Source organism: Hirundo rustica, chromosome 24, assembly GCF_015227805.2.
Source record: "Hirundo rustica isolate bHirRus1 chromosome 24, bHirRus1.pri.v3, whole genome shotgun sequence".
Taxonomy (NCBI): Eukaryota; Metazoa; Chordata; class Aves; order Passeriformes; family Hirundinidae; genus Hirundo; species Hirundo rustica.
This window is the reverse complement of record NC_053473.1, coordinates 1,092,030-1,112,242: the sequence shown is the minus strand read 5'-3', so window position 1 is coordinate 1,112,242 and position 20,213 is coordinate 1,092,030. Positions and strand designations below refer to the sequence as shown.

General features: G+C 58.5%; 1 protein-coding gene across 3 annotated transcripts in view; it reads left to right on the top strand.

The window, feature by feature from the left end:
• Nucleotides 1-20,213, top strand: part of NAV1 (neuron navigator 1) — a 75,100-nt gene that overhangs the window by 34,781 nt on the left and 20,106 nt on the right. For all 3 annotated transcript variants that reach the window (XM_058423454.1, XM_058423453.1, XM_040085451.2), the window contains 2 exons: nucleotides 9,962-10,064; nucleotides 13,698-14,063. In XM_058423454.1, the coding sequence (XP_058279437.1) occupies nucleotides 9,962-10,064; nucleotides 13,698-14,063 (469 nt within the window). The remainder of the gene's footprint in view (nucleotides 1-9,961; nucleotides 10,065-13,697; nucleotides 14,064-20,213) is intronic.

Here is a 20,213-nt window from a genome sequence, read left to right as displayed (position 1 = left end):
TCTCTTCCCTCCACGGGCTCTTGAGGGACCCTCTCTTGCAAGGGCTGATGACCTACCCTGGGGTCTGGCCCTGCTGTCAGCTGGACCCTTGTGGTTCACATCCCCCAGGCTGTGCAGAGAGCGCAGGGTGTGCTTGCAATGCTGAGCCCCTTCCTGAAGCTGAGCGTTTGGAGGGGAACAGCTGTTCTGGGATCTTGCTCTCCTGGAGTGAAGGTTGCTCATCCCTGGGTGGTGCTGCTGGGCCAAGATGAGGGTTCAGCCGCTGCCTTGAGGACGTGTCCCACTCTGGGGGAGCTGTCCCTTGTCCCTCTCCAGAGTGACAGCTCTGAGGACTGCTGGTGCCCACAGCTTAGTGAGTGCCAGCTCTGATATTCAGGAGCCCAGCAGTGGGCTGGAGGTTTCCAGAGACACTCCGTCTGGGGAGTGACTGGGGGACCTTCTCTGGAGGCTCACAATGAGCTGCTCTTTGTGCCTATGCCACGCTGGCATTTTCCATGCTCGGAGCTGCTCTTCCTTACATCCAGGTAAGCTGTAACCCCAGAGAGCAGCTCTGCTGCCCATAGCTGCCTGCCACTCTGGTTGCCTACCCCGGGTACTGGGGAGATGAAGAGCCACCATCACCAGCTGTGTTTTGGGTCCATATGGGTGGCTCTGATCTCAGTGTGGAGCAGCTCCGCAGGCTGCCGGGGAGGCTGGGGAGGACATTTCACATTCCTGCTGGAGACACATGAGGACTCTTTGGCTGATCTGGTGATGGACAGACAGACCAAGTGTCTACCAGAGCCCAGCTGAGGCCAGGGAGAATTGTGTTTGCAACGCATTGCTCTGTACAAAGCTCTCAGTCACAAGGCGAGGGGGACAAAGGGCTCCCTGTTCGCTTCGTCCCAGTGGGTGCAATTCCAACAGTTAAAAAGCAAATGTGAGTTGTTTGTGAATATAAAGCTTCCCCAAGCATGGCCGTATTCTGGCTGGGAATGGGAAATTTGGCTCTGCTAATGACCGACTGTTCTCCTGCAAAACAGAGCCAACTCGAGCCAAGAGCTGCCCGGTCGGGCCCTTCTCTGCCAGCCCTGGTGCAGGGGTGCGGGCTGGGGAGGGGAGAGGCTCTGGGGACTGATAAATACTCTTTCAGCCAGGCCTGGGCACTCAGCAGGGAGCAGCAGGGAGGGATGGGTGTGAGGACCTTGGCCTCTTGTACACAGGGGTGACTGCCACCCATGAGCGCCCTGCTAGTGCCTGGGACCTTCTCCCGTGCCCAGGGGATTCATTATCATCAACAACAGGGAGCCCCAGGCAGGGGGACATCAGAGCTACTGATTTGGGGCATCTGACTGAGAGTCCAAGGGCTACTGTCACAGGGGCCTGGGTTGAGAGTGGGTCTGGGTAGGGAGTGAATGAATCACATGCTGCGCCCGGGCTTGCGGTGTGGACGCATCCACACCATCTCTGTGGGTGATCCCCAGCAGTGATGGGGCTGTTGGGGTGGCATTGGTGCTAATGAGGAACGTGCCCTGTGTCTGCCTGCATGTGGATGCCCTGGGGACCTGTGGTCCTTGACCCCTGTGTCTGTGATGGCCAAGCCGTGCTGAGCACAGCCCATGGGCATCTCCTGCTCCCTAGCTGCTCCTGCTTTTGCCCCATCCTCCCCTCGGCTCTCTGGATCGCAGGGCCTTTGGAGAAGGGCTGCACACAGTGAGGGAGGGTCATTAGGGGGTGACCTGCACAGGCCCTGTGCCCTCTCTTCCCTGCAGGGAACCCAGATTGATCCTTGATACGCTGTCAGCAGTGGGTGCAGGATTCCCCTTGCACCCACATCCCCCCTCCTCCCCCAGGCAAAGCTTGGAGCGAGCGCTGGCGATGTCCCCAGATGCAGGGCACATCTGGAGAGCACCAAAGCAGTTAAGTGAAGGGCTGATTTGTGCTATAGAAACCCGCAGTTCCTTCCTTTGATCCTCTGAATCAGCCCATTGCCTTCCTCATATAAAGACCCATTTATCTCCGCTCTTCCCAGTAAGTTTGAAGGCGGTCGCAGCTCGTGGCTCCTCAACAGCAGCGAGGAGCCCGGCTTTCTCTTCCGCTGAAGCAGAATCAGGTGAAATCTCTATGGCAACTGGCAGATGACAGGGAGTCTTGTTGCCTTGGAAATGAGGCAAGGCAAAAAAAAACCACCCAAAAAGAGCCATCTGGAATTTTGAATTTCCACAATGTCCAACCTGCATCTGGTGATGCGTGGGGAGTGTGAACCCTCTGCTGCCGGCTGCTCCGGGGCCTCTTTGCCGGGGCCTGACTGTGCTGTTCTGTCTCACCCTGGGGAATTAGGGCTTTTTTCCATTTCTTCCCCACTTTTTGGCTTTTTTTACACAGGGCCTGCAGCATTGCCCTGACCATCTGCTGGTGGCTGTGGGAAAGGTGTTGTGTCTGGGGTGTTAGGAGTGCTGAAGCCAGGCTGGACACAGCTGTGCCATGTTGGGAGCCAGCATGGCACTAGCACACCTTGGTAATTCAGGACCCTGAGGAGAATGGCGTGCTCCAGGGCAAACTGAGGCATGGAGTGCTGCGTGACCAGTCTGACCCTCCTCTGTCAGCTTAACACAAACCCCAGGCGCAGTGACCACTGGTGACGCTGTCTTTGTGAGCCCAAGGCCTCGGGGCTGTCAGCAGGGAGTTAGTGTCCCTGTGTGTGACTGCCACTGTGTGTGCCGGTGGCCAGAGGCTCAGGGCGCCACTTGGAGCATGGATTTGGCCTACCACCCCCCTTCCTCCCAAGCTGCACAGGTGTTTCTGTGGATTATTTTGGAGACCCATGGTGCTGGGGACAGGGGTGTTGGGATGCTCTCAGCTCTTCTGATGCTTTCAGGAGCAGCTTTGGAGGCAGGTGTGGCTTCGGGATGTGCAGTGCCTTGTGCAGGAGCAGGGTCTGTCCCAAGAGAGGGATTTTGGGCTCTCCTGGCTCACCAGCACAGAGGAGCAGAGGGCAGCACAGAGGTGAAATGCCTGGACATGGAGCAGTTAGAGGCTCTGGATTTGGAAAAGGAACTGTGGTTTGGATATGCAGGTGGGGTGGTTTGGGGCCAAGCACAGCATCCATTGAAAGAATAACCCACAGATGGGCTGGGGGCCCAGTCTGGATCTCTCCAGCGGGTTCACTTGGAAACTTGTGTATGGGAGAGACCCAATTAAGTAGATTTATGGCTGCTCTAGCCTGAGAAAGTCTGAATCCCTTTTAAAAGCTTGGCTCACTGGAGCCAGACGGGGTCCAGGCTCCAGGTCTCTCAGCCCTGCCCTTGTTACAAGCAGTGATTCGCAAGGCTTAGCAGCCACGATAGCCCCTGAAGTGCTGATTCGGCTCAAGTCCCAGCCTGTCACTGCTGCACGGCTGCTTATTGTCTGTTCTCACCTGCAGCGGGGAGATGGTGGCCCTCTCCCACATCATGGGGCTGCCCCAGCCTGCACTGCTGGCTGCGGTGGGGATGGTGGTAGTGATGGGGATGGTGTGGGGATGGAAGTGTTGGCAGTGATGATGTCTGCAGTGGTGGGGATGGTGGTAGCGATGGGGATGGTGTGGGGATGGAAATGTTGGCAGTGATGATGGGTGCAGTGGTAGGGATGGTGTAGGGATGGAAATGTAGGCAGTGATGATGGATGCAGTGGTGGGGATGATGGGGTGACTGGGATGGCGGTGGGGGTGGGGATGGTGTGGTGATGATGGCAGTGATGGGGGTGGTGGTGATGAGGATGGTGTGGTGATGATGGCAGTGACTGCAGTGGTGGGGTGCAATGATAGAGTCAGTGAGTGCAGGCAGGGAATTGGCTTCCTCCTCCTCTGCAGCCACCCTCAGAGCCTCCCACAGAGCCATGTCATTTTGAAGAAGGGCCCATCAACATGTGAGATGTGGGGTGGCTGTGCCAGACTGGGGTCCTGTCACCTCTCTGGCTCCAAAGGGGATGGTGCTCCTTGGGGGACTTGGGCTGTGTGGGACACATGCTATCCCCGCAGTGCTGCCCACTGTAAACCCGCTGTCTCCCCCAAGACTTGCTGCTGGCCTCTCTTCCCTCGGCCAAGGGCAAGTGCAGAACATGCTGGGCTGTGTCCAACCTCCTCCCGCAGCCTTGCAGGGCTACGTGCAGGGCAGCAGCATGTGCAGAGGCCAGCCTGCCTTTGTGGGGTCATGGGTGGGGACCTCAGGTATCTGCAGTTTCCTCTGCACATCGGATGACAGGAGGCTGTGCTTCCATGTCCATGGGGAATAGCACCTCTGGCTCCACCAGCTGAGGGACTGCTGCTGTCATTCAGGGAGTGGTGGCCAGGCTTTCCCCATCCACCTGCCTAGGGTCAGCAGAGCACCAGTCAGCTGTCCAGGTACCCCGGTATCCCATTACCAGGGTGCTGGGTGGCCCTGTCCCTGCCCCTCAGGGAGCAGGACCCTCTCCTGACACTGCTGCAGAGGATGCAGGGCTGGCAGCCAGCTCTCTGCTCACACCAATGAAAGCAATTAACCAGGAGTGCTAATGTACCTGCTGCCTTCTGGGTGGGGCAGCAGGTTTGCAGGAAAGAGCACGATGCTTTCCCAGGGCACTGAGCAAGTGTGGAAGACATGCTCTGCCTAGCTTGGGTGCCCTGGGACATTTCCAGTGAGAGAGGGGTGATTTGGGGCATCCTTGGTGTGAGCACGCAGGAATTGTAGGGATGGGGCTGAGCTGGAAAACAAGGCCGACACTGCAGACTTGGCAGTCACCCCACAGAGCCCTGTTAGCCATCTCCACTGCTCATTCTGCCTGTTTGGGAGCTGTTGGGGAGAAAAGACGGTGAAGCTCCAAAGAGAAGGATTGCAGGTAGTGACCATCCCCCTGCCCAGTCATCCAGGAATGGGAATCAGAGCTGGATGTAATAATGCAAGATGAAGCCATTCACTCCATTCAGGAAGACTCTGCTGTTGGCACACCCAGGCGCTGGTGATGGAGTTGCTGGCTGCGGGGTGTGAGTGCAGAACCCACGGGGCTCAGTGAGGTTCACACCGGCCTTGGGCTGTTTGGTTTCCCCTTGGGTGGTGTCCAAGTGACAGAGTGGAAGATTTTCAAGAAAAGTATCAACAAAACGCTGCCTGTGCTGATTCATCCATAAACAGGGCTGGGAGCAGGGGCTGGGGCAGATGGAGGCAACAGTGGAGTCTGCTTGAGGGTTCATGGAGCCATGGAGTGCAGCGAGGCTGGAGGAGGCTCACGGCCCCGTGAGAATGGGTTTTATTGCAGTTTATTAGCGGATTTTTCAATGCACTGGAAGGAATTGAGCAAGCAGTTAAAAATGTTTTCCAGGCTGGGGAAATTCGTTACAGCTACTGTGTAATAGGGGCCCACTGGAATGACTCAGGGACACCACGCAGCCTTTCTTGGTGAATTCCTGCTTGCTGTTGAAATCTTTACTCGGTCAACAGGAGTCCTTTCCCAGTTGGATCCTCTGAAATGAGACCAGTTGGGTCGTGGGGGGCAAGAAAACACAAGTGTGAGGGCCATGTTCATGCTGTGTGAAGACAGGTGCAGACGGTGTGCCCATGCAAGCCTGGCACCCTTGTGCCAGTGTTGGTGTCATGTCCTGCTGTCCCGCTGCCTGCGTATGGCCACGTGGGCACATGTGCAAGGTCACAGGCATAGGTGATACACGTGCACACATGCATCTTTCTGCAGGCTTTTGTTGCCATGTGGCTCCCACATGAATGATGCAAACACACACACACACGAGTTTCTGTGCCAAGGCACATGGGGCACATCTGTCCCACGAATGCGGCCCTGCCTAGCCCCAGCGGGAGCTGGTGGCCACATGCTTCTTTGAAATGAGCTGTCAGAGCCCTTTGGAGTTGATTATTTCCTCATTCCTTGACGTACTTGGCCACGTTGGCAGCACCCAGCTGCGGGGCCACGGCTTCGCCCAGACATGTGGACAAAGGAACTGCCGCCGCTTGCTCTGGGAGGTGCCAGGGAGAGCTGGACATGAGCACAACCTGGAGCTCCCTGGACTTGTCCAGCCATGGTGCTGTGCTGCCCATCACAGTCAGACTCACAGCAAACAGTGCTGTGTCCAGAGCCAGCCATTCTAGCACAGCTCTTCCCTTCCTCCTTCTCCTCCTCCTCTTCCTCCTTGGCTGCCTCTGGCCCTGCATCCCACCTTGCAGATGCTCCTTCTTGTGGTGATGGTACCTGCTGCTGCCCCAGCTTGGTCAGGCAGGAGATGGGGGCGATGGGCACTGCGTGGGTGGGGGCCAGGCACCCGCAGTGCCAGGCTGCTGGGTGTGTGTGATGTGGTCAGCGCTGAAGCCATGCTAGGGAGTGCTGCAGGTGAGGGGGTGCTCAGGAGTGGGCTGAGGCTTCCTGCCTCAGTTTCCTCGTGTGCCAAGTGGAGCCATATCGTATTTGCTGATGTTGAAGAGGGCACTGAAAGGGCTCAGTTGAGAAAGAAGTGTTGAGTGACAGCTGTCAGTTGAGTGAGAGCTGCTCAAGCACAGCAGAGGGTATAGGCAAGTGAGACCCAGCACAGAGACAAGTGATTTGGGCAATGGGGTCTGGTGACCTCCCAGTGCAGGGCCTGGGGACAGTGGCTGCATCTCAGGGCTGCTCTGTGCATGGTGAGAATGGGGGGCAAAGGGCCAGAGCCAGCACCCCCTTCCCTCTGTAACAGGATGGTTGGAGCCTGTGAGAGCAGCGGGATCTGCTCAGGGGCTGCAGGCCAGCCTGGGGCTGGGGCAGGGCGACATCAGTCCCCGAGTCTGCAGCTCCAGTGGAGTGGGGAGTGCTGCAGAACACATCCCAGCCATAGCTGCTGGGAAAATGAGCCTGGCCTAGGCCGGGTGTCCGACTGACCCCGCCACGGCATGGGCTGAGCCTTCTCTGCTGCTCTGTGCTCCAGCAGCTGGAAACATCTGGCTGAAAAAGCTTACCAAATCGATGTGGGGAGGAATCCAGCGCTCTCCTGCTGTTCCCACACTTCAGCCTCTCCCAGTGGCTCTGGTTTCGACTCAACTCTGGCATGCGGTGACTCAGTGAGTGCCAAGCCAGCTCCCAGCCCCTTGCTGCCACTGGGGAACAGACTGCAGGAGTCCCGTGTCACCACCTGGACAGCACTGTGCGGGCAGATGGTGGCACTTCCGTGCTAGGAGCAGGATGTGTGCCAGAGGTGGGTGAGCAGTTCTTCCAGTCCCAATTTGGCCCTTTTCTGGGTGAGAGCTGCTGCTTTTCATGGCATCCGGAGTGACCTGGACTGTCACCCTAAAACTGGGGTGTTGTCATCCAGGCACGGATGGCGAATGGGGTGAAGCTGAAGCTGGGGAGGCGGTTCGTGCCGCTGCCCTGGAACTCCCATCCCTGAGCCCTAGGATGCTGCTTTATCACCACTGGTGTGCCAGCAGCAGAGCAGCACAGGGGAGGTGGTGCCCCTGCGCCGGCCCCTCAGTCAGGGCAGCTGGGGACACAGCGCAGGCTCGCCCCACTGCTCCTTGGCCAGGGATGCTGTAGCAGCCCCGCTGGCAGCGGCGCCCGGGGAGGAGGCAGCGCCAGGCCCAGCGCTGGCTCTGTGCCCGGGGGAATGGCTGCGGGTGGCCGTGGGGGAGGCAGACGGGCTTTTGGGAGGGAGCCATGCCCGGGACGAGCACGCTGCCGAGCTGGCAGGGATGGGAGCTGCTGCCGGCGCCAGGGGACAATGGTGACTCTTCATCCCACTCTGTCCTGCCACAGCACGCAGGGATGTGACACTGCTGGGGTGTGCATGCCACCTTCTCTAGCCACGGGAGCTGAGTCTGGGTGACAGCACCCACTGAATGGGGCCAGGGTGAAGGTGCCGAGGGTGCCAAGTCCTTCCCTGCATGGAGACCCGCCTGGGGACACTATTGTTGTTCCCTGAGGTTCAGGGAATCCAAATCTCCCATTACCCTGTACACTGCAGTGTGGCAGCCGGTGACTTTTCCACAGGTTTCTGCTCTGCCATTTCCAGTCTGGAAATCCATCTTTACAGGCAACTTGAGGGTAGGACGTGGCCACTTTGAGGTGCCAACACGATCCTTTCTGCCTGCCCTACCAGACAGGTGTGGTGTCCCCTTGTCCCTGGCTGCAGGGGAAGGTGGGTGCCACCCCTCAGCACTGAGGGCCTCTCGAGCCTCTCCTGCACCTTGGTTCCATGTGTGCGGCCACCTCAGCTTTCTCAGTACATCTCTCTCCTGTACTGCCTGTGCATCCCCATCCTGTGGCTCTGGGTCCCATGTGGAGCTTCTGTGCCTTTGATTAACTCCTCCAGTGGTGCAGTGGATAAAACCAGGGATGTGGGTCAGTGCCATTGGAACATGCACTCAGAGCTTCTGTGCCTTTGATTAACTCCTTCAAGCTGCACAATGACGATTCAATAATTAGTTAATAATGACTTGTGTCCTGCTGAGCCAGGTTCTGGGAGCTGGACGGGGGTGATTGGACACATGCAGGGGTGGGTATCCTTATGCTCTGATGCGACTGGGAACATTGGGTGCCCTGCGGGCTCACCAGCCCTCTCACCTCATCTGCAACTGACTTTAACCTGCTTGATTGAACCTGTCTCATCGGGGCTGTTCCTGCTTGTCACCCCCTTCCAGGCTCACGCATAAATCAGAGCTGCTTCACTGGTCTGAGGTGCTCCTGCTCGGGCAGGTGGGCAAGGGGGACAGGGCAGCATCACCCATGGGTGTTCAACGTGGCCAGAGTGTGATGGGGACATGGAACACTCAAAAGAGCCCTGCTTGAGCACTGGCTGTGCCTTTGGGGAGCTCTGGGGTGCGTGCCGGCGGTGTCCTCCATCCTCATGTCCCTGCAGCTGGGGTGTGTGCTGTCAGTGTCCCCTGTCCCCCGGTCCCTGCAGTTCACACGGTGCCATTGCAGATCCTAAAGCACCGGTTGCCATGTTACATTAGGCGGAGCCACGTCCCATGTCCCTGATGCCTGTTGTCACTGCAGATCCGTGGCAGGCTGCAGCTGAAAGGCCTGAAATCAGGGATCAAAGCCACAGTGGCACGGCTGTTAGTGCCCGGGGTGCATGTGGACAGGGCAGGGACTCAGGGCTGGAGCCATGGCCCCAAGCCCACAGCACTGCTGGGGCTGTGCCAGGAGGGAGCCCGTTCCTCTGTGCAGGTGTCTGGTGCCTCTGGGGAGTTGGCACACGTCTGTGTGTGTGCAGGTGTATGTACATGTTGGTGGATGTGCCTACATGTGTCTGCACATGTGCACAAGTGGTTGTGATATGGGTAGATTCATGTACACGTGTGCATTTTTGCATTTTGGGGGGTGCATGGCCACCCGTGCCGTGGGTGTGCACACCTGGAGAAGTCCCAGGGCAGACAGAGCTCAGGTATACTCAGCTCTGAGCTGTGCCTGTGGGTGCTCAGTCCCACCAGCTGCTCCAGCCCTGCACAGGAGCAGTCACTCCTTCATGAGTGGGGCTCGATGTCTCCACTCCCTCACATCCCCTCGGTCCCGCTGGCTGCATACCAAGTGATGCTGCTCCAGCACCCATGTTCCCAGGCTGGAGCACCCCTGGGGCCTGGGAGATGCAGGGGCAGGTCTGGGGACATTGCTCCAGGACTGCTGTTCCTGTCACCTGTGTGGGTCCTGTGGTCCCACTTGGTCTCTGCCAGCTCATCCTTTCTGGACTTGACATTACCATCCTTGCATGCTTGAGAGAGGCATTTCAGGGTCCTGCAGCTCCAGCCTAGTGCCAACCTTGCCCTGTCCCTTCCTGATGGATAGAGCTAGGGCTGTTGGTCGTGGCCATGGGCAGGGGGGTGCACCATTCCTCCATCCCTCCATTCCTCCATTCCTCCATTCCTCCATTCCTCCATCCCTCCATCCCTCCATCCCTCCATCCCTCCATCCCTCCATCCCTCCATCCCTCCATCCCTCCATCTCTCCATCCCTCCATCCCTCCCTTTAAACCCATCACCTTGTTTCTCCACAGACCCTGAGTCCCAGAGGAAGAGGACAGTGCAGAACGTACTGGACCTTCGTCAGAACCTGGAGGAGACCATGTCCAGCCTAAGGGGCTCTCAGGTGTCTCACAGGTGAGGGCCCAGCACTGGACCCCCCACCCCCCTTCCCCACAGTCAGTGTCCTTCCTGAGTGGATGGGAAGCAGCTCTGCTCCTGGTGAGGGCCATGTGGGTGGGGGAGAATCAGTGGTGCTTGGTGACCTAGGGACCGTGTGCATGGAGAGAAGCCCCTTAATCTATGGGGTGTGCCTCAGCTGAGTCCTGTCCCCAAAAGTGCTCTGGGACAGTAAAGGCTGAGGAGTGATGGCAGTGAGGGGAGCTGACAGAGCAGAGAGAGGGTGTGTGGTCTGTTCCAGTGGTCAGGTGACACTGAATGGACCACCAGAGGTGAAGGTATTACCTGTGCCCACCACAGTTTGCACCAGAGGCTCCATCCCTCTCCGTGACTTTGTTTTTCTGCTCTGTGTAGGGTGTTGACAGAGGAACTCTCAGCCAGAGCCCAGGAGCAGAGGTGGGGGTACACTGGGGTGCCCTGCCCAGACTGGAGTGAGGGGATGGTGGGGATGGTGACAGGGTGAGCACTGTATGGAGAACCAAAGCACAGTGTCTGTGCTTAGGGGGCTCTGACGCACGTCTGGGACTGCCTGTATCCCCCATGGTCACTCACTTGAGATCGTGCATGGTTTCTGCTTCACTCTGGATTTGCAAGGTTGTGTGGGTGTCTGCCGGCTGGGAAAGTGGGAACGTGGGAACATCCTTCTCTTGGAGTGTGTTGCCACCTCGTGGTCTCCCTCGATCCTGTTTTTTTGTCTTGGAAGGGACAAAAAGCAGCCGCTTCCTCCCACCTCTTACCCGCCATTCACCATCACAGACCTCCCCATGTCACTCCTCAACCAGCCTTGCCCAGGATGAAGCAGCCCTTTGATCTCCCTCTTCATCACCTGAAATTTCTAGACCTTGCTCACCCTTGCTGTGCCTCCTGGATGTTTTCTGAGCCAGGAGCAGCAGAGAGCTGTGGCAGTGAGATTTGCATGGGGCCACAACATTTTCTGAGCTGGCCTTTTCCTGAAATGATCCATTACAGCTCTGCCATCCCTTTGCTGGGTCAGAGCCCAGCACTGCTCATGCCAAGCCAGGGCTGCGTTGTTTCCTAAGTGTTAGACTCCACCCCGCTCCTCACGGCAGAGCTCAGCTCCTTCAGAAATCCTCCTCAGCTCAGGTCTTAGGAAAATAGGGCGAGGACATTAAGGGTGATTAAATTAGCATTGCTGGTGGGATTTGACTCTTCACTATCATTTCCTTTCCTTGATGAGCTCTGAGTACATCACATGGCGGATGCCTCAGCTGCATTCCTGCCACGGAGAAGAATGGCTATGGATAGCCCAGGGATCCCTACCCCTGCACTCTGTCCCTTTCAGTGGGACTTAAATGTGTGAAGATCATCTCTCTTATCTCATGGCAGCTGAATTTATTTGGAAGCTTTTTTTATTTCAATAGCCCACAGCACCCTCAGCAGCTCCCTGCATCCCTTCAGGAGCTCCTCTGCGGCCGTGAGCCAGATTTTCCTTTCCCAAAGCTGTGTCAGCTCTTCCCTGGTACGTTGTAATTACACACGTACCCACTCATTCTGCTCTTGGGAGCACTTCCTACAAGTCTGTCCAATACAGATGTCATCTGCAAGTCTTCTGGATGTGCCTGCATCGCTGATGTCCTGTAGCTGCTTTGGGCTCTCTCTTTATTCCTTCCACAAAGTATTCCTCAAATTTCTCTTGTTATCCTTGCTGAGTTCTTCCATCCACTGGCTGAGGGCTCAGTCTTTGCTGTTGCCTTGTTAGAGCACAGTGTTATTCCTGAAAGATGTCACCATACTCCTGGCAGCAGGACTGCATGAACTTTCCTTGGGGCTTAGAGGATCATGGAATCACAGAGTCACTGAGGAGATTCAGTGGACACTTGGAGGACACTTGGAGGAAGTCTCCAAGATCATCAAGTCCAACCATTTCCCCAGTGCTGCCGTGTTCACCACTACATCATGTTCCCAAGAGCCACATCCACATGTTTTTTAAACACTTCCAAGGATGATGACCCCACCACTGCCCTGGGCAGCCTGTGCCATTGCCTGACCACCCTTTCAGGGAAGAAATTTTCTCTAATACCCAGCCTAAACCTCCCCTGGCAAAACTTGAGGCTGTTTCCTCTTGTCCTGTCCCTTGTTCCCTGTGAGCAGAGCCCAACTCCCCCCTGGCTCCCCCCTCCTGTCAGGGCATTGTGGAGATTCAGAAGGTCCCTCTTGAGCCTCCTTTTCTCCAGGCTGAGCCCCTTTCCCAGCTCCCTCAGCTGCTTCGGGTGATTCAGACCCTTCCTCAGCTCTGTTGCCCTTCTCTGGACACGCTCCAGCCCCTCAACGTCTTTCTGGTCATGAGGGGCCCAGAACTGAACCCAGGATTCGAGGTGAAGCTTCTGTTCCTCCTGCTCAGAGACACGGTTGGCGTCTGCTCTGAGCTGCCGGCAGCACATCCTCAAACAGCCTTTGTGCTGCCGACAAAAACAAAACCCTTTTAGCTGCCCCTTTTAGTTCCGCTTTAACAAACTTCCTAGTTTTTTTTTACGTAGTTCCCTGTTTTAGATTCAATGCTGCAGCCTGGGTTTGGCTTCGGGTGCTCCTGCAGGAGCATTTAATCCAAGCTAGGGAATAATTTACTGATAATAGTGTTGGGAGCCAATTTGAGGACTGTGGGTTCCCAAGGAGCTGCTCCAAGAAGTAATCGTTTCTCGTGGCTAAATTTAGTTTTAGAATCACTGTTTGCCCAAAATAAACCCCGAGAGGCACAGGGAGTGATGGAACTCCCCACTCCTGAAGCACTAGAGGGCTCTGGGCTGGCTGTTTGTGAGAGAGCACTGTGCTTTGGGCAGCCCTCTCTGGGGGTTCCTGCCCAGATGTGGGGGTTCAGTCTGCAGGGGTTCAGTGTGAGGTGCTGCTGCAGGGACTGGTCCCAGCTCTGTCCCTCGGCATCCTTGCACTCACAGCCTCCACTCCCTGCCATGGCCCACTGTCACATTCCTTGGGATCAGTGCCACCACCCCAGTTTGTCCTGTCCTGGGTCTGGTGTGATCTTGAGGTGCCGGAGGAGAGGTAGCTGAGCAGAAGCAGCCCAGACACGGGAGCCTGTCCAGGCTTTCCAGTAAAGTTGCCGCATTAGGAGAGTTCAGCACAGATGGATTTTGGGACCAGATTCCAGAACAGAGCTGACCCCTCTCCCAGGTGTGTTTGCTGCCAGTCCTGGTGGCACCCCCGGCCGTGCTCTGACATGGGTGGACAGGGCTGTGGTCGAGTGTTGCCTTTGTAGATCTACTTGAGCACAGAGCCCCCATCACACCCCGTGTCCTGTTCCACTGTCCCTGGGGAGAGATGGGCATCACTAAGCTCTGCGGTGTGCGTGTCCCAGCAGGTTCTGGACTGTGGGACACTGGGCTGGCAGGGAAGGAGGGGACTGTCCCTTGCCAGGTGAGATGGAGGCTGTCCAGGACAGAGAGCGTCCCTGCAACCACAGTCCTGGGAGCCTCTGGCCTTGCCTGGCTGCCTCAAAACAGGCAGTTTTAGTATCTGAGCAGCTGCAGACCCATTTCTGGCAGGGGGTGAGGGAGGGCACAGATCTCCACTGCCCGCTGTGCCCTGCCCTAACTCTCTGACTGCCCGTCCTCACAGCTCCCTCGAGATGACCTGCTATGACAGCGACGAAGCCAACCCACGGAGCGTCTCCAGCCTCTCCAACCGCTCCTCCCCTTTGTCCTGGCGCTACGGGCAGTCCAGCCCACGCCTGCAGGCCGGGGACGCGCCATCGCTTGGGGGGACGTGCCGCTCCGAGGGCACCCCGAGCTGGTACGCGCACGGGGAGCGGGCGCACTACTCGCACACCATGCCCATGCGCAGCCCCAGCAAGCTGAGCCACATCTCCCGCCTGGAGCTGGTCGAGGCGCTGGACACCGACGACGTGGAGCTGAAGTCGGGGTACATGAGCGACAGTGATCTAATGGGGAAGACGCTGACGGAGGATGATGACATCACCACGGGGTACGTGCCCGTGCCGGGAGTCCTGCCCGGATTGGGGCTCTCCAGGAGGTTTCACCCGCTGCTGTTTGGTGGGGGAAGGCCTGGCACAGCGGGGGTGGATGGGGCGGTACATAGGTTACAGCTGGTTTGGTTAGGATTGGATCGTGCCTCCAACATCCTAGGATCCCTGCCAGCAGTGCTGGTGGTGCTGGGCCAGCTGGGGGCTTCTTGGGGCTGATGGGCTCCTGAGCCAGAATGAGCTGCTCTCCCAGCATGTGGGAAGTGTCCAGCTTGATCTGGATGTTCCTGGAGCGGGGAGCTGAGGAAAGTGCATGGTCTGTAGCTGCAGAAGCCCTGAGCCAGAGTCCTGCCAGGGATGAATGCTGCTGCTTTCTGAAGTGCTCTTCAGTTTACACCAGTCAGTCTGAGTGGCTTCCTGTGACACAGGCACTGTGGGGGCATCCTGTGGGACTCCTGGTGGTCTGTGGTGGGACAGGCTGGATCTCAGCACCCCAGTGAGAACTGGGCACCAAGGTGTTATTGCTGATGGATGACTCCTCATGGAGCAGGGTGTGATGCTGAGTAGGGTCCCTCATTATAAGACCCCCATCAGCCTCCATCCTTCCACCCATGGGGCCAGAGGCATCTCCTGCCAGATGAGCACAACCCAGCACTCCCAGGGCGCGTTCTCTTGCCAGATGTGTCCAGCTCCTGCTGCACTGTTGAGGTGCCTCTGACTCTGGCAAGGGTCCAGGATTTGAACATGTTGGAGGTTTCCTGTTTCTGCACAGGAGAAAATAAATAACTTGGGTGTTTGAGCTGTCCCAGAGCCTGAGGAGGTATTTGGCTTCCTGACAGTGCTGCTTTGGCCCTCCTGGGGTGGCTGTAGTCACGTCAGTTTGGTGCAAGACAGAGCACAGCCTGTGGCTTCATACCCATCCTGGGGCCAGTACTCCCCAGATATGGCCTGTAGGCACATCTTGCCGCTGCAGGGGACACACCACTGCTGGCTTCTGCCCCTGCCATGCTCCAGCTGCGGGCTGAGAGTGTCTGCAGCACTGTGGGTGTCAGAGCCATCCTCCCCGTGGGCATGTGACCTTGGGGGCTGCCCTGTGCTTGTGAATGAGGGAGCCTTGTGCTGCTTCAACACGGACCCTCCTGTAGATCTTAACCTATTGCTTGGCAGCCAGAGGTCACCACGTTCTGCACTGGACCATGAGGTGTGGTTGGCAGCGGGGTGGATTTGGACTGCCCCGGGTGGCTGGGGTTGCAGCAGGGCTGGCTGTGGGGATGAAGGGTACACTGCTCCCCGTCGCCCTCCTTAGTGCTGCTCATGCAGGCGGATAACCTTGGGGTGCCCTTGGCTTCGGAGGCAGTGCCGGGAGGGGTGACCGGAGCAACACTTTGTCTCCATCAACCACTGAGCAGGGGGAGTGTGGGCAGGGTCAGGGTCCCACAACAGCTCAGCCCTGCACTGCTATGGGCAGGATTTACTTCTCCTTCAGGAAGGTGCAAGCTTTGGGGATGGATCCCTGCCTGGTGGTGCCTTTGTGAGGCCTTGGCAGCACCACAATCCCCCAGTGTGGGTGAGGCTGTCGGTGCTGTGGTGCCACAGTCCATGTTCCTATGCAGAGCCCCAGCATGATGCCCTGGATGTGCCTGGAGTTCTCTGCCATGTCGTGCCAGAGACAGACTGAGTGCTCTGTGCTAGGTACCCTCGCCAAGGAGGGGTGCAGGAGTGAGCCAGGGCAGCACAGGCACCCCTCATCCACAGGGGCATATCCTGGGGCTCAGCCATTTCCCCAGGGTCATTGCAGGCACAGGGCTATGTAGTGATTTACACAGCTTCATCCCCCATGGCCCCACAGCAGGATTTCGGGGGGGGTCTCCCAGAGTGGGCAGCATGGCAGGGTCTCTCTCCCAGAGCATGCCTTTGGCTGGGTGCTGGGGTTCACTGGGGTGCCCTGTGTGGGAGCCTGCACACTCTGGGTGCAGAGCCCAGGAAGTAGAGCAGGGGAATTCCCTCCTACCGAGGGCCAGATGAGATAAGGAGCTGGCCAGGAGCACTCATCCAGCACAGTCCCTCATCCAGACTCCACTCAGCCAGCACAACCCTTCACCCAGTGCAGCCCCTCATCCAGCACAGCCCCTCGCCCAGCACAGCCCCTCTCACAGCACAGCCCCTCACCCGGCACAGCCCCTCGCCCAGCACAGCCCCTCACACAGCCCCTCACCCAGCACAGCTTCTCACCCAGCACAGCTCCTCTCACCCAACACAGCCCCTCGCCCAGCACAGCCCCTCACTCAGCACAGACCCTCGCACAACACAGCCCCACACTCAGCCCCTCTCACACAACACAGCCCCTCACTCAGCCCCTCACACAACACAGCCCCTCACACACCCCCTCATTCAGCACAGCCCCTCACCCAGCACAGCCCCAAATCCAGCACAGCCCCTCTCACCCAGCACAGCCCCTCACTCAGCACAGCCCCTCACCCAACACAGCTCCTCTCACACAACACAGCCCCTCACCCAACACAGACCCTCGCACAACACAGCCCCTCACCCAGCACAGCCCCCATGCTGCCTCCTCTCTGGCTCTGACCTAGAAAGGCAGCACCGCCCCAGGCCCCATCTCCCGGTGCTGCTAATGCACCGGGCAGGAGCCGCGTGCTGCAGATGGGGCCGGCGTTCCCCGGCCCCGCGCCGGCACACGCCCCAGCTTGTAGGGCAGTAGGTCAGAGACGGCTCAGAGGACGCGGTGACACGTCCCTGCTGGAGACGTGTGGGGCTGTGGGATGCAACCCGGCACGCCCGTGGTTTGGTGGGGAAGCAGACTGGAATGAGCGAGGGTTGAGGTAAGAGAGGCACGGCTGGGGCAAGGGGACTGCACACAAGGTACTGAGGTGGGTTTGGCTTGGGAGGGTTTGGGCTGAGCCCAGCCAAGGAGGCTGTGGGGGACTTGAGGCCCAGCTTAGAGAGGGAGTCGGACGGTCAGGTCTGAGCAGGGTTTGGCTGGGGACACCCGAGACCTCAGCAGCATTCCTGTGTAAGCCAAATGTATCGGCATCCTGGCTCCTCACCCAGCTGTGCCTGCATCCATCAGCATGTCACTTGCCACTCCTCTCTACCTGCTGCTGGTTTCAGGGTCTGGAAAGCTCTGACTTCGGCTCCCTGTTCGGCAGCACATACCTTTTGTTCCCAGTGTCACCATATCCCCCTTGTGCGCTGCATCAGGACAGGGACCTGGCACAGGGTCACCCCACCAGGTTGTGTGGGGTGACTGAAGGGATGGAAGGGATGCTGCTGCTCTCCTGCCCTGTCCTACCTGTCCTTGGGGTCTGGGCAGGGCATGGGCAGAGATAGCATCCAGTCTCAGACTGTTTCTCCAACACTAAAACATATTCACTCCCTTCCTTGGTCAACTCTGGTGCCCACCTGCTGCCATATAGTGGCCACTTGCTGTTCCCTGCCCTAAGGCCAGTTCCAGGAAGGGTGCGGTGACGAGTGACTCTTGCCCACCCATCCAGGCTGGGGTTGTTTCCTCAACACTGGAGGTCACCCCACCAAGGTCACTCTACCGGGAGCTTCCCCAGGGACGCCTCTTGTCTGCATAACCACCGCGTGGGTGCCTTCGTGTGCACACCTGCATGTGAACCAGGCAGTGGTGAGGAGCTTGAAGCAGGATGTGCAAGCCAGGTTTGGCCTGCTTTTCTGGCCATGTCCTGCATGTCTGAGCAGTGCCACCACAGTGTGGCCACATGTTGGTGTTATCTCCCCCTGTGCCCTGTGTGCCCAGAACATGACCTGATGTGCTGCGTCCTGAGTAGTGGCTCAGCACCATCCCTGGGTGTTCCCTAGGGCCAGTTGGGTCACGGTGGGAGTGAGTGGAATGCTGCAAGGCTTTGCTGCAATTGGGAGCTCGAGGGGTGCAGAGGGAGCTAGCAGGGCTGGCTGCTGAGTCAGCACCTTCTGCTGCGGTGGCTGCAGGAGCAGTGATGGTCTGTGTGTGCTACGGGGCTGTGGTGTGGGGGTGTAGCTCTGGAGCCAGTCCCTGGGGCTCTGCATGTCCCTTGGGGCTTCTAGAGCCCGGGGGTAATCTTTGTTTGACCATGGGACTGCTGTGATTTCAGGATGTCCTTTTGGATGTTGTTTGTTGGAGGTAGAAAGGGAGGCAGCATTGCATCCCACTGCAGCAGTGGCAGCATCTGCACCCTCATGAGCTGGATCCTGCCCTGCCTCTTCTTGTGGGCATGAAATGGAGCTGAGGCAGCAGCTTTTGGAATTGGGAACATGGAATATGTGTCTAGCCCATGGCACACCCCAGGCACTGTCCCAGGGCACTGTGATGGTGCTGCTGGCAGCCAAGTGCTGCAGAGCCTGTGGTCCCCTCCAGCAGGGCTGGGGGCTGCCAGCAGCATCCTCCTGGGAGGGATGCTCTGGAGCTGACACCCGCTGCGCTCTGGCTGGCCTGGCTCCGGCTTCCTCGCAGCTCCTCGGGCTCGGCGCAGCCCGTAGGCGGGAGCAGATGTTTGGCTCAGCTCCCCAGGAGCAGCAGGGGAGCGGCCGCCCTCCTCCTGCTCCAAGCACCACTGGCGCTGGAGCCTGCTCCCTTCCCTTGAACGCCCCTTGCTCCGCTTTGGCTAGTCCAGGATGACCCCATGCCCTGTCCCAGCGAGCATTCCTCGAGCCATTCCTCATCAGGGATCTCCCATGGGGTATGGCTGTGGCCCTGCACGTGGCCTGGCGTGTGTGGGACCCTGGCCTGGCTGGCCAGGGAGCAGTGTTGTCTAAATATTTGCTGGGCTGCGCCACGTGCCGGGCTTGGCGAGTTCCTCCCTCCAGCTGGGTACAGGGGATGCTCGGGGAAAGGGGCCCCAGGACCCCACTGGGCATCGGCACCAGTGAAGTGCCTCTCCTGTGCGCTGCTTTCTAGCAATTCCGTCCTTTGGGTTGGGATTCGGGTTGGGACACCCCGTGCTGATCCCTGGCCCCTGGGGGTGTGACAGTGGCTGCATGAGGCATGTTTTGGGAAGGGAATCCTGGGGTTGTGAGGCTTGGGGGTAAAGGGCACCTGGGGGTCAGTGCACGCCCAGGATGCGGGAAGCTGCTGGCTCCTGCAGCTTGTTGATGAGGCTGGATGCAGACACGGGGCAGAGCCGAGTGCAGGGCTGGACCTCACACACCCATGTGCCCTGGAGAAAGCTGCTGGGGAGAATATTACCCCCAAACCTCTGCCTGCCCCTCTGCATGCCACCTGGGATGGGACCTCAAGATCTGGCTTTGCCATGTGCCACCGTGCCGCCTGTGGAGGGGCCTGGCCACTGTGGACTGAGGTCTCCAAGGTCACTGGCTTGTCCAGACAACAGGAAAAATAGGAATTTCACAAGCAGGCTGAGTCATGCCGCTCCCCACCCCGGCACTGCCCTGGGACTCTCTGAGCATCGCACGTGGCCTCTGCAGCTCCCCGTGGTGGCCCCGGGTGAGGTTCCGTATGTCACCAAAACTGCCAGCGGAGATCCCCGACACGTTTCCTCTGGGGTTTCCACCACTCGGGGGAGGCCAGAGGGGTGGCCAGAGCTGAGCTCTCAGCCAGGAGTGTGGTTGGTGCCCAAGGCTGATGTCACTGCAGCAGGCAGTGAGTGCTGGCTGATCCCCCACGGCCTCAGCCTTGCTGCCGTGAGGAAATCAGACCCCACTATTAGTGCAGCTGATGGTGCAGGGCTGTGGTGGAGGCACAGCCTGGCCACGGGTCCCCCCCTTGCAGGGACCACGTGCACGCTCAGGGGTCCTGTGGCAGAGTCCTCTGCACCCCTCAGGGACCTGAGGGACCAAAGACCAGAGGCGGTGCTGCCTGGAGGATGGGGTCCTGAATCAACTGCGGGATGTGATGTTGATCCTCCTCTGCTGGGTGAGCTCAGGCGAGTCAGATCCCTCTTCCCTACCTCAGTTTCCCCATCTTCCAGATCTCTGCAGACCCCTGTTCCTTTGAGTGCAGCTTTGGAGAAAGGTGCCAGATCACAGTATTCAAAATCCAAGCAGGAGATAATTTGGGTCAAGGTAGCCTGACTCTCTGTAGGGTCTGGAGTTCTCGGAGGGGGTACATGGGGGTCTGGGAGGGGCTCTGGAGGGTACAGAGGGGTTTGCAGGGCTGTTGGAATCAGGGAAGT